This window comes from Zootoca vivipara, chromosome 14 (genome assembly GCF_965207765.1).
Source record: "Zootoca vivipara chromosome 14, rZooViv2.hap1.1, whole genome shotgun sequence".
In the NCBI taxonomy this organism is placed as follows: domain Eukaryota; kingdom Metazoa; phylum Chordata; class Lepidosauria; order Squamata; family Lacertidae; genus Zootoca; species Zootoca vivipara.
In genome coordinates this window covers 45341179-45353497 of record NC_142597.1, presented here as the reverse complement: position 1 = coordinate 45353497, position 12319 = coordinate 45341179, and the positions used below count along the sequence as shown (strand labels likewise).

Genomic DNA, 12319 nt, shown 5'->3' with positions numbered 1-12319 from the left:
CAGGAAACACCATCAAAGCATTCTTGACATATGCCTGTCAAGCCTCTGCTTAAAGCCCTCCAAAGAAGGAGACTCCACCACACTCCTTGGTAGCAAATTCCACTGCCGAACAGCTCTTACTGTCAGGAAGTTCTTCCTAATGTTTAGGTGGAATCTTCTTTCTTGAAGTTTTAATCCATTGCTCCGGGTCCGCTTCTCTGGAGCAACAGAAAACAATCTTACTCCCTCCTCCATATGACATCCTTTCATATATTTGAACATGGCTATCATATCACCCCTTAACCTTCTCTTCTCCAGGCTAAACATACCCAGCTCCCTAAGCCGTTCCTCATAAGGCATCGTTTCCAGGCCTTTGACCATTTTGGTTGCCCTCTTCTGGACACGTTCCAGCTTGTCAGTATCCTTCTTGAACTGTGGTGACCAGAACTGGACACAGTACTCCAGGTGAGGTCTGACCAGAGCAGAATACAGTGGTCCTATTACTTCCCTAGATCTAGATACTATACTCCTATTGATGCAGCCCAGAATTGCATTGGCTTTTTTAGCTGCTGCATCACACTGCTGACTCATGTCAAGTCTGTGGTCTACTAGGTAGACCACAGACTTGACATGAGTCAGCAGTGTGATGATAAATTTGAATTTTTTAAATTGAGCGGCACACACAAGCCGAAGCAAATTGTATTTCCTCAATTTCTGAGGGTTATATCCAGAACAGACCAACTGGAATGAAGGAACCTGGGAAACTCAGGTCCATTAATTTCAGTGGGTCTACTCCGAGTACCCCAAAATTTCAGGGGCTTCCGCACTTACCTGCAAAATGGATGATGAAGCCATTCTGATAGCCCAAGGCGCTGCTCCCTGGGTCCGACTGAAACTGGATGGTGACGTCAGCCATAGAGGTGTACAGCTTGAACCGCCGGTGGGGGCCGGAATATTGGCCCAGGATCCGGGCCGTCAAGTCATCCCCGTCGTAGAAAGTCAGCGCGTCTCCTTTGCCAAGGCGCAATCTGAAAAGAATCGTACAGTCGTAGGTTTGGAAGGGACCCTACGGGTCATCTAGTCCAACCCCCTACGATGCAGGATTTGCAAGATGGCGGGGGCAGCGGAGGGAGGTGCCGATTAAGAAAAGCATGGTGACTGCTCATGGACGGCGCAATCAGAATGCCTGATCTGATGGAATGGGATCCAGTGGGCCTTATTTATTTATTTATTTACATAAAAATTATATACTGCTTGATTGTGGGAAACCTCAACAATGATCAAAACACACATGCGTGTTACGTAGCGGGGTATCGCTGCCCCCCGCGACTCCAAAGCGCCTCCAGCTCCAGGTAGAAAGCCCGCTTGGCGTGGCGCCCCCACTCCTGTGACTCCCAAGCCGACTTTTTACCAGGAGGCTGGAGGCTCGGCTTGGGAGTCGCAGGGGTGGGGGCGCCAAGTGGCACCCCCCCCAGAGTGGAACCCGGGGCGGACCGCCCCCATCGCCCCCCATTGCTACGCCCCTGCATGCACCACTTTGGCAAGACAGTTTGCGGGCAGGTAGGGTCTCAGCCTACATACCAGGTGGAGCTGATAAACAGCTGCCCTGGACACAGAATTGACCTGCACCTCCATGGACAAGTCCAAAATGACTTTGAAAGTCCAAAATGACTCCCAGGCTGCGCACCTGGTCCTTCAGGGGCACAGTTGCCTCATTCGGGACCAGGGTAATTTAACCATTAAAGGTAAAGGGACCCCTGACCATTAGGTCCAGTCGTGACCGACTCTGGGGTTGTGGCACTCATCTCGCTTTACTGGCTGAGGGAGCCGGCGTACAGCTTCCAGGTCATGTGGCCAGCATGACAAAGCCACTTCTGGCAAACCAGAGCAGCACACGGAAACGCCATTTACCTTCCCGCTGTAGCGGTTCCTATTTATCTACTTGCACTTTGACGTGCTTTCGAACTCCTAGGTTGGCAGGAGCTGGGACCGAGCAACGGGAGCTCACCCCGTCACAGGGATTCGAACCGCTGACCTTCTGATTAGCAAGCCCTAGGCTCAGTGGTTTAACCCACAGCGCCACCTGGGTCCCCTAATTTAACCATTAGGCAGGGGCAAAACTAGGCTTTATTTTACCCGGGTCAAAGACCAAGCTTGACAAACAGTGAGCCTCAAGGATGCCCTTCTGGAGGCTTCACCCTGAGCAAAAAACTCAGCTAGCCCCCACCTCCCCGTAGCTACAGCTCTGCATTAGGGTAAGTAGCTAGGGCAAGCCTCCTCTTCCTCCTTGAATCTGTCCCATCCTTTAAAGCCATCCAAGTTGGTGGGCATCCCTGTGTCCTGTGGCAGGGAGTTCCGCAGCTGAACAATGCTATCTCAATTTGAAGCCAATTCCCGCGGCTGAAACTTGTACAGTTAAACAGATTCTTTCATGGGGCTGTAGCTGTGTAGCTTACTACAAAAGCATGCAAGCCGTTTTGAGTTTCTGCTGCAGTAGGAGAGCCTGGTGCGAATCCTGAATTTCAGGGGGGTTTGGACTTTGGCTCCTCTGGGCTCCCTTGCAGCTCGACGGTTCTAGGATTCTGTGAAATAACAATCCTTACAGAGGCACAACTCACACTTGGATGTCCAGCATGATCCGCTTGTCCTCTTCCACGTGGAGACCCCAGATGCAGTCCTGGCCCTTCCCATAGGGCTCCGGCCAGTTGGGGGACAAAACCACCCCAGCGGCGTCCGTGATCTCCCCGCTGCACACGGCTGCAGGAGAGGTATGGAAAGAGATCAGGGGGCTGCGCCGTGGATGGCAAAACACGGGGGACGTCACAACTGCGGCCTTTGCAGGCTGGGGAGCTTCCTCTTGCCACGGATCAGAACAGGGCTTGCTATCGATGCTGGACAGCAAGCCCTGCTTGCAAACGAACCACTAGAGTTTCACTTTAAGCTAGGGTTGCCATAATTCAAAAAGCAAAATTTTTGCTTTTCCCCCCTGTGCAAAATTTCAAAGAAAACTGAAGTTTTTGAGCTACTTTTAAGGAAATTCAACAAAATATAGACATGAGTTGAAAAATCGCAAAGAAGAGAGAGGTTTGTGAGCTATTTTTAAGGAAAGTTGGCAAAACAACACTGTGTGGCAACTCTACTTTAAGCTCTTGGTTGTTCCTAAGCCTTTGTAGGTTTCCAGTATGCCAGAGTAGGACAGAACGACCTCCCGGAAATTTGGGGGCATTGGTTGTATTTTACTGTTCTTTTGATTGATAAACTACTTAATTGCAACTGGCTGCTAAGCGGTGTGACCTTAACCTCAGCAATACAATAAAGGTCAAATATCAGTTTAGAATGATAAAGATCAGAAACGACATCAATATTTGTGAACGCATTTTGTTCCATTGCGTGTTTTGGAGCAAGGGTAGGAAAGCTTTCTAAGCTGGGGGCCGCATTCTCTTCCTAGCAACTTCCCCAGGGCCGTGTGTCTGTGGTGGGAGGGGCCTGAGGCAAAAGTGGGTGGAGCAAGAGAGGAAATACAGTCGTGCCTTGGATCCCGAATGCCTTGGTACTCGGACGTTCTGGCTCTCATATGCAACAAACCCGGAAGTGGTTGTTCCTGTTTGCAAACGTTCTCTGGAACTCGAATGTCCAACGGGGCTTCCACGGCTTCCGATTGGCTGCAGGGACTTCCTGCAGCCAATCGGAAGCCACGCTTTGGTTTCCGAACATTTTGGAAGTTGAACGGACTTCCGGAACAGATTCTGTCCAACTTCCAAGGTACGCCTGTATTTACTTTTGTATGGTAGGCTAGTTTCCATGCTATTTATCCTCCATCCTCTGGGTCCACCCACGAATGGCCTGTGGCCCCCAGAAGCCGGCCAATGCGGCCCTCGGAAGCCAGCCAAAGCTTTCCAACGAGGCACCCACCTCGGCAGGCCGGCTCTGTCTCGTTCCACTGGGGGTTGGTGGGATCCACGCACTCGATGATGACGGAGCCTTGCTCCAGGGTGTATCCTGCCTCGCAGGCAAACTCCACAGTGGTGCCCACGGCGTACGTCACGTCGCTGGTGGTGAAGTTCCCGTACTTGACGAATGGCTCATAGCAGTGACCGGGTTCAAAGGCTGGCAAGGGGCAGAGCGGGAGGGAGAGCATCAGTCGGAGAGCTGGTGGCACGGTCAAGAGAAGGCATGGCCAAACTCGGCCCTCCAGATGTTTTGGGACTACAATTCCCATCATCCCCGACCACTGGTCCTGTTAGCTAGGGATGATGGGAGTTGTAGTCCCAAAACATCTGGAGGGCTAAGTTTGGCCATGCCTGGTCAAGAGTGTTCCGGGGTCTCTTAAGGCAGGGCTCACTAGCTTGATGACCGCAGCCAAATGGGCACCCTTGAGGTCTTCTGCAGGGTCCCACAAATCCTCCGAGCGTCCCCTCCCACTCGCTGCCCCTTTCGCCACGAGGCGCTGAGAGGGGTTGCCTTTCCCCTCCCCTGAAAAGCATATAGAGCTGAAGGAGGAAGTGGGAAAGAGCGGCTCTTTTTGGCCACTTCCCCTTTTAGCCCTTCTAGGCTACGATTAATTCTACCACAACTGATTTCTACCCAAATCCCTTGGGGAAGCGAAGGGGCTGCGTGCCCTCTCTTGCTTTCTGCCTCTTGTGGGCAGGGAGAAAAGGGGACCGGCTGGAAATGTCGGTGCCCATGGCATTCACCCCCCAAAAGTATGGCAACCGAAAGCGGTGTTCCCAAAGTGGGTGGTAGCGCCCCCTGGGGGCAGTAGGATTCCCTTACAGGGGCACTAAGAGGCAAGGGGGCAGTAAGGGGGGGCACTGGAGGTGCAAAGAACCACCACCTGATATCATGGGCTCAAGTTAATTAAACTAAATAGCTTTAACTGGATTTGAAATAATGGTGCAATTAATTGCTACTGTTTTGAATAGTTACAGGTAGGTAGCCGTGTTGGTCTGACGTAGTCGAAACAAAATAAAAAAATTCATTCCAGCAGCACCTTAAAGACCAACTAAGTTTTTATTTTGGTATGAGCTTTCGTGTGCATGCACACTTCTTCAATTTTTTTAATACTGTTTTGAATTTACTCTATTATCTTCCTTAGCGAGATGCAAATCACTATTCTGAATAATGCATTTTTTTAATAGGGTGGGGGCACTGGGGTGAGTTTATGGAACCCAGGGGCTCCCTAAAAGTTTGGGAGTAGCTGTCCTAAAGGAACAAGCCCAGCGCATTGCCCCGGGTGCCCTCTGCCCACTCACCCTCGTAGCGCAGGGCCATGCCGGCTGCCACCCCGCTGCTGTCGGTGGTCAGCTCAATGAAGAAGCCCCTCGCGCTGCTGACCAGACCCTCGATGGGCAGGTATTCCACTTCGTACGAGTCGTACACGGGCGGAGCCTCAATGTCGTTCCCGTTCCGGATTATTAGCCTGGGAGGGGGGACGGAAGTGGCTTAATCCCAGCACACTTTTTTTTTTTTAAAAAAAAAGGTAAGAATGGCAAAGTTTAATGAGCAAAGACTGACTAAACCAGGCATCCCCAAACTCGGCCCTCCAGCTGTTTTGGGACTACAACTCCCATCATCCCTAGCTAACAGGACCAGTGGTTAGGGATGATGGGAATTGTAGTCCCAAAACATCTGGAGGGCCAAGTTTGGGGGTGCCTGGACTAAACCTTTGGAAGAACCGTCTGATGGGAAGAACCGTCTGAGGGGACTAGATGACCCTTGAGGCAAGGGCAGACTTCGGACTTTCAAAATTCAGGCCAAAATTCAATTTGTCCCGTTCCCCCCCCTCTCACATTTCGTTCTGCTCAACTGCGGCTGTCCTGCTGCCCAAAATCCACTTATTTGTGGCACCCTTGTCCATTCTACAGTTCTATTTTTCATTTGAGGTTTTTAAACAGAGATAAGATGGTCCCCTACCAGCGATTCTTTAGGTGTGATTCCTGAATTCGCAGGAGGTTGGGCTAGATCAGTGGTTCCCAACCTTTTTTTTTTTGGCCATGCCCCACCTAAGCATCTCTAAAATCCTGATCCCCCCCCGACATATACTTCTTATTATTCAAAAAGTGAACTCCTATTCATGTGGAGGAAGCCTACAAAGCCATTCACTGTTAATAACTCGTTCTCAAATTGCCCCCCTTAAAAATCAAATTGCCCCCCCCCTGTGGGGCGTGTGCCCCATGTTGGGAACCACGGGGCTATATGATCCTTGGGGGCCTTTTTCTATTCTACAATTTATGATTCTATAATCCCACCCAGGGGCAGGAACGGGGAGTCAGCATGAGATCAACCTGGAAGTCTTAGGAACATAGAATCATAGAGTTGGAAGAGACCACAAGGGCCATCCAGTCCAACCCCCTGCCAAGCAGGAAACACCATCAAAGCATTCCTGACATATGCCTGTCAAGCCTCTGCTTAAAGACGTCCAAAGAAGGAGACGCCACCACACTTCTTGGCAGCAAATTCCACTGCCGAACAGCTCTTACTGTCAGGAAGTTCTTCCTAATGTTTAGGTGGAATCTTCTTTCTTGTGGTTTGGATCCATTGCTCCCTGTCCGCTTCTCTGGAGCAGCAGAAAACAACCTTTCTCCCTCCTCTATATGACATCCTTTTATATATTTGAACATGGCTATCATATCACCCCTTAACCTTCTCTTCTCCAGGCTAAACATACCCAGCTCCCTAAGCCGTTCCTCATAAGGCATTGTATCCAGGCCTTTGACCATTTTGGTTGCCCTCTTCTGGACACGTTCCAGCTTGTCAGTATCCTTCTTGAACTGTGGTGCCCAGAACTGGACACAGTATTCCAGGTGAGGTCTGACCATAGCAGAATACAGTGGTACTACCGTATTACTTCCCTTGATCTAGATGCTATAATCCTATTGATGCAGCCCAGAATTGCATTGGCTTTTTTAGCTGCTACATCACACTGTTGACTCATGTCAAGTTTGTGGTCTACCAAGACTCCTAGATCCTTTTCACATGTACTGCTCTCAAGCCAGGTGTCTCCCATCCTGTATTTGTGCCTTTCATTTTTATTTGCCCAAGTGTAGTACTTTACATTTCTCCTTGTTAAAATTCATCTTGTTTGCTTTGGCCCAGTTGTCTAATCTGTTAAGGTCATTCTGAAGTGTGATCCTGTCCTCTGGGGTATTAGCCACCCCTCCCCATTTGGTGTCATCGGCAAACTTGTTCAGGATGCCCTCAAGCCCATCATCCAAGTCATTGATCCAACTGCCCCATGACCCCGTCGCCCCGAAAACTCAAGGTCTCTCTCTTGCCAACCTGTCGTCATCCTCGGCCAAGGAGACCTTCTCAAAATGGAGGTGCAGCCGCTGTCCTTGGGGAGCCTCCAGCAGCCAATGGCAGGTCAGGTTGTTGCTGTAGTTGGCAGGGTAGCCCGGCGAGACGATGCGCCCGGTCGTGGCGTTCCGGATCACCCCGCCGCAAGATGCTGCGGCGAGAAGCGACGTGTCAGTGGGGTGACAAGAAGGGCTCCCCCCCCCCCGCCCTCTTCAACAACATCAATTTATTTATTCACCGCCATCAACATTCCTTACCCGTCCTACACTGCAGGGTCGCAGGACAAGTATGTCAAAACTGCAATATTGAAATTAACCAGCGGAGGCAGCCCTGAGCTAGAGGGACTTGAAGGGTTCTGAGTCGCCTGCGGCGGCTGCCTCCATTTACCCAATGGTAGGGAGAGGTCGGCCGGAGAAGCCTGCTGGGGTCAAATGCCCTGCACGTTCCCAAACCCTCAAACTGCTCCCCCCCTTCCTTGCTCACCGACGCAGGTGGGCTCCCGGGCGCTCCAGAAGGGGTGGGTGGCGTTGAGGCAGGTGAGGCATTGCTGGCCCTGGAGCTGGTAGCCGGTGGCGCAGGAGAAGCAGGCGTGGCCACCCGGGTGGACGCTGGTGACAGAGACCTCCCCGTAGGGTGGGCGTGTGGGGAACGCACAGCTGAGCAGGTAGGCTGGGGAAGGAAAAAGAGACGGGGAGAGTTGGGCCCTGTACATTTAAAACCCATTTAACACACACACACACATTCCCCAAAGGATCCTGGGAACTAGAGTTTGCTAAGGGAGCTAGGAAATGTAGCGCTGCGAGAAGGGAAACTACAGTTCCCAGGATTCCTGGGCTCTGATTTAAATGTATGGCGGGTACGGCGTCACAGGGAGCAGATTGCGGTGAATTTGCTACAAATTCCCCACTGAAAGAGAATCAGATTTGACAAGGGGTGGGTCCGCACGCAGGGGGGGAAACACGCTATAAATAAGTCAGAAATTAGATTATAACAAACCGGGGGGGGGGAGGCACTATGTAAAATTGTGGTTAAATATTTCCTGCTCTCTGGCGCCCTCTGGTGTTGCATGTTTGTAGCACATTCAAATTGTTCCTTGCTGAGTTCAAGGTGTGATGTCGTTTATTTATTAACTCACCTTGTATTTGTTATTATTAATAATAATTTATTACATTTATATACCACCTTCCCCAAGGAACCTGAGGTGGTTCTCCCCTCCCCAGTTCATCCCCTTAACAACCCTGCAAGGAAGGTTCAGATGCGAGTTCAATGGCTGGGCCCCAGAGTCACACCCAGGGAGCTTCCTGGCTGAGTGGGGATTTGAACCCTGGCCTCCTCCAGGTCCCCAGTTCTAACCACTATGCAACGCTATTCATATAAATATTGTGTGCCTAAAATAGCTCTCACGCACACCACCTCGGGAGGTGGCAGACTCTCCTTTCTTGGAGGTTTTTAAGCAGAGGTGGGACAGCTACCTGGCAGGAATCCTTTAGTTGGATTTCCTGCATTGCAGGGGGTTGGACTGGATGGCCTTTGGGGGTACCTCCCAACTCTGTGATTCTATGATTGGGGTGAACAAATGCAAAATCAATACGTCATGACAATAACTCTCAAAATACTAGACCGTTTCAAAACATAAAATGAAATTATGTTGTGTGCGCGGGGAAATCCTTAAAGTGAAATTGAAATTAAGAGGTAGAAGTCAGGGGAAAAGAGATCAATTGTAAAAAGACCCAGTTTTTCACTGCTAGCCAAATGGAGCCAAAGTTTAATCTGGAATTAGTCTGACACCTTTTTTATGCCCAGAGAATAAACAATAAATATATATATATAATACTGGGTGGTCTCTCAACTAAGTCCTCCTCACAACAGGCCCATTGAGATTCATAGATCCAAACTACTAGCGTCCATTCACTTCAATGGGTCTTCTCTGAGTAAGGGTGGCATTGCACGTGACCCATTCCATTCATACAGCTATTTAGAAAAGCATTTTTAGATGTTTATTTCTTTATCTACTTAAAAGCGATTTGCTACAGATTGGCGCACGGGATTAAAGGAACAGAATTCTATTATATATATATATATATATATATATATATATATATATATATAGATAGATAGATTTTGGGGGTAAAGGCTTTAAATATTTAACTACTTAAAGTAATTTGCTGCTACAGATTTAAATATAAATCTATGTGTATTGGGAGGGGGGGTTGTTAAAGGAACGTCCTATTATATTTATACGTCTTTTTTTTAAGGCTTTAAATATTTATTTCTAAATTCAAAGTGATTTAATAGAGATTTAAATGCAAAGCTATGTGTAATAGCACAAAGGAAATAAACGCATGAACACGGCCCTATCTGGGATTGATTTTGTTTCTGAACATGACGAATGGGGTTCTAGGCTGCGTGCTGGTTGTAGTTATTTATTTCACTTATTTATTACACCGATATCCCATCTTTCATCTAAGGAGCACACTGTCCTCATCTATTCCCCCCCCCTTTTATCTTCACAACCACCCTGTGAGGTAGGGTTGGCAGAGAGAAGGGAACAGGCCCAAGGTATTAGAAGGTGCAAATAATAATAATAATAATAATAATAATAATAATAATAATAATAATAAAATTTTATTTATACCCCGCCCTCCCCAGTCAAAACTGGGCTCAGGGCGGCTAACACCAATAAAATTACAATAAAACATAAAAAGCAATTAATTAAAATACAATATTAAATTTTAAAATGCAGCCTCGTTTTAAGTAGTCCATCAATCCAAGCCATGAGGGAGGAAAACACAGGGGTCAGACTAAGTCCAGCCTAAAGGCCAGGCAGAACAGCTCTGTCTTGCTGGCCCTGCGGAAAGATGACAAATCCCGCAGGGCCCTGGTCTCCTGTGAAAGAGCGTTCCACCAAGTTGGGGCCAATACTGAAAAGGCCCTGGCCCTAGTAGAGGCCAATCTAGCCACCTTATGGCTCGGGATCTCCAGAATATTGTTGTTTGTGGACCTTAAGGTCCTCCGCGGGGCATACCAAATACTCCTAACAGATTCCACTGGCCACATGTTCCGGAAGAAAGGGCACAGGCAGGGATCGATAGCAGTGGGGGCGGGCCGTGGGGTCTCAAATGTCAAATTTCACCCCTGGGGGACATCAAAATACGGCTGCCGGCCACCAATCCCCTTCTGTCCGACATCACAGTGACATCACCCCGAGGCTCTGCACCTATTGCAGCTGAACCGGTCGCTCTCCCCGAACTCCGCCTCTGATGCCAGTTGCGAGAAAGGGGGTTGTGTGTTTGCTGGGGGCTTTGGCGGTTGTGACAGGGTGTGTCAACATTGGCGGGACTGGGAAACAGGTAGATATATCTTTCTCTCAATGCCAGCCCCCCTCCCCCCCCCGGTGCTCCGCGCAAATTACGTTAATTGCTGGGACCAATTATCTCCCCATTAAGCGAGTCTTTGGTGGGTGCCCGCTGTAACCTGCCAGCATCGGCGATTAGCTCCGACAGCGATTAGTGTGCTCCCAATTAGCTAATTGCGCTGCAGCTGTGGGGGGGGGGAGGGGATCCTGGCGCTGCCACGGGCTGGTGGCGTGGGCGGGCTGGTGGAACAGCCTGCAGATACACCGCAGGCATCGGGTGGGAGCAGAAGGCTCCCCGAATTTCTTCGCCTGCATCTGCCAACAAAGGGGGGGGGTGGCAGCAAGAAAGAGCACTCCAAGAATCCTGATGCATATATTTTTGGGCTGCACATAAAAACAACACCCTTTCCTGCTTCTCGTTCCCAGCATTTGCTGCTCAGGGAGGTAGACTGCCTCTCGGAATGGAGGCTCCATTGAAATTTATTTATTACCTTTGTGCGCCACCTTTTCTTCCAAGGAGCTCAGGGTGGCACATGTGGCTCACCTCCTCTCGATTTCATCCCCACAACAACCCTGCGAGGTAGGTTAGTGACTGGCCTGCCGTCGAGCTTCATGGCCGAGTCGGGACTTGAACCCTGCCCTCCCAGGTCCTAGTCCAACACTTTAACCACACAAGGCCGGGGAAAGTTTTCCCCGCATTCATTTCTGGGGAAACCTTCCGGAGAGGGTGGGGGCACATGTCAGGGGTGGCCGGGGGGCCAGAGGGGAAAGTGAGAGGGACAATGCGTACAAAAAATTATGGGAACCACTGGTTAAGAAAAAAGCAGCTGCATGTCCCCCCCTAGTGGTAGGTGGGGGACCTGCGCTCTCACCTTCGAACCGGAAATGAAAGCTCCCTGGGTTGGCGGGAGATGGGCTCTGGAAGCGCACCACGACCTGATTGGTCGGGCCGCGGATCACCTGCCCGCGCATCAGGAACGACTCGTTGGCCAGGGCAACGGGCTCTACGCCCCCCAGCGTCTCCACGGTGACGGTCTCTCCTTCTGCAAGGCTGATGTTCTGGACCTGCAGAGAGGGAGGAAGAGGGACTCACCCAGCTGCGTTCACCGGGACGTGAGATGGGGATGGTCTACCACAGGCTAAGCCACCTTTAAGGCCATCACAGAATCACAGAGTTGGAAGGGCTCCCGTGGGTCATCTAGTCCAACCCGCAGGGATTGCAGACAACCTCTGCTTGAAAACCTCCAAGGATGGAGAATCCACCACCTTCCACTGTCGATCGGCTCTTTCTACAGGAGTCCCACCAGTGGTACAGTCAAATCTCGGTTTTTGCGCATCTCTCGGCCGCCGAATATTTCGGAAGCCGAATGATGGAAACCCGGAAGTGAATGCTTCCGTTTTCGAACGTGCCTCGGAAATCGAAGGGCTTCCAAGGCGCGTTTCTCAATTTCCCCCATTGAACCTGTTGACAGCCCTTTGATCCTCGGTTTTCAAACATTTCAGAAGTCGAGCGAACTTCCGGAATGGATTACATTCGGAAACCGAAGTTCCACTGCACAAAAAACAGGTGAACAAAGCCAAAACTGGGAACTTGAATATCCACTGAGCAGTAAATGCGTCTGAATAGCAGTTGCTGGGAATCACAAGTGGACATGAGTTCCACATCTGCTTGTGGACATGAGTTCCACA

General features: G+C 50.1%; 1 protein-coding gene across 2 annotated transcripts in view; it reads right to left on the bottom strand.

The window, feature by feature from the left end:
• Nucleotides 1-12319, bottom strand: part of SEZ6 (seizure related 6 homolog) — a 62180-nt gene that overhangs the window by 9620 nt on the left and 40241 nt on the right. For both annotated transcript variants that reach the window (XM_060268451.2, XM_088658255.1), the window contains exons 4-10: nucleotides 11503-11695; nucleotides 7759-7944; nucleotides 7258-7426; nucleotides 5232-5398; nucleotides 3892-4086; nucleotides 2598-2736; nucleotides 811-1007 (exon numbers count right to left, since the gene is read on the bottom strand). In XM_060268451.2, coding sequence (XP_060124434.2) covers nucleotides 811-1007; nucleotides 2598-2736; nucleotides 3892-4086; nucleotides 5232-5398; nucleotides 7258-7426; nucleotides 7759-7944; nucleotides 11503-11695 — 1246 coding nt within the window. The remainder of the gene's footprint in view (nucleotides 1-810; nucleotides 1008-2597; nucleotides 2737-3891; nucleotides 4087-5231; nucleotides 5399-7257; nucleotides 7427-7758; nucleotides 7945-11502; nucleotides 11696-12319) is intronic.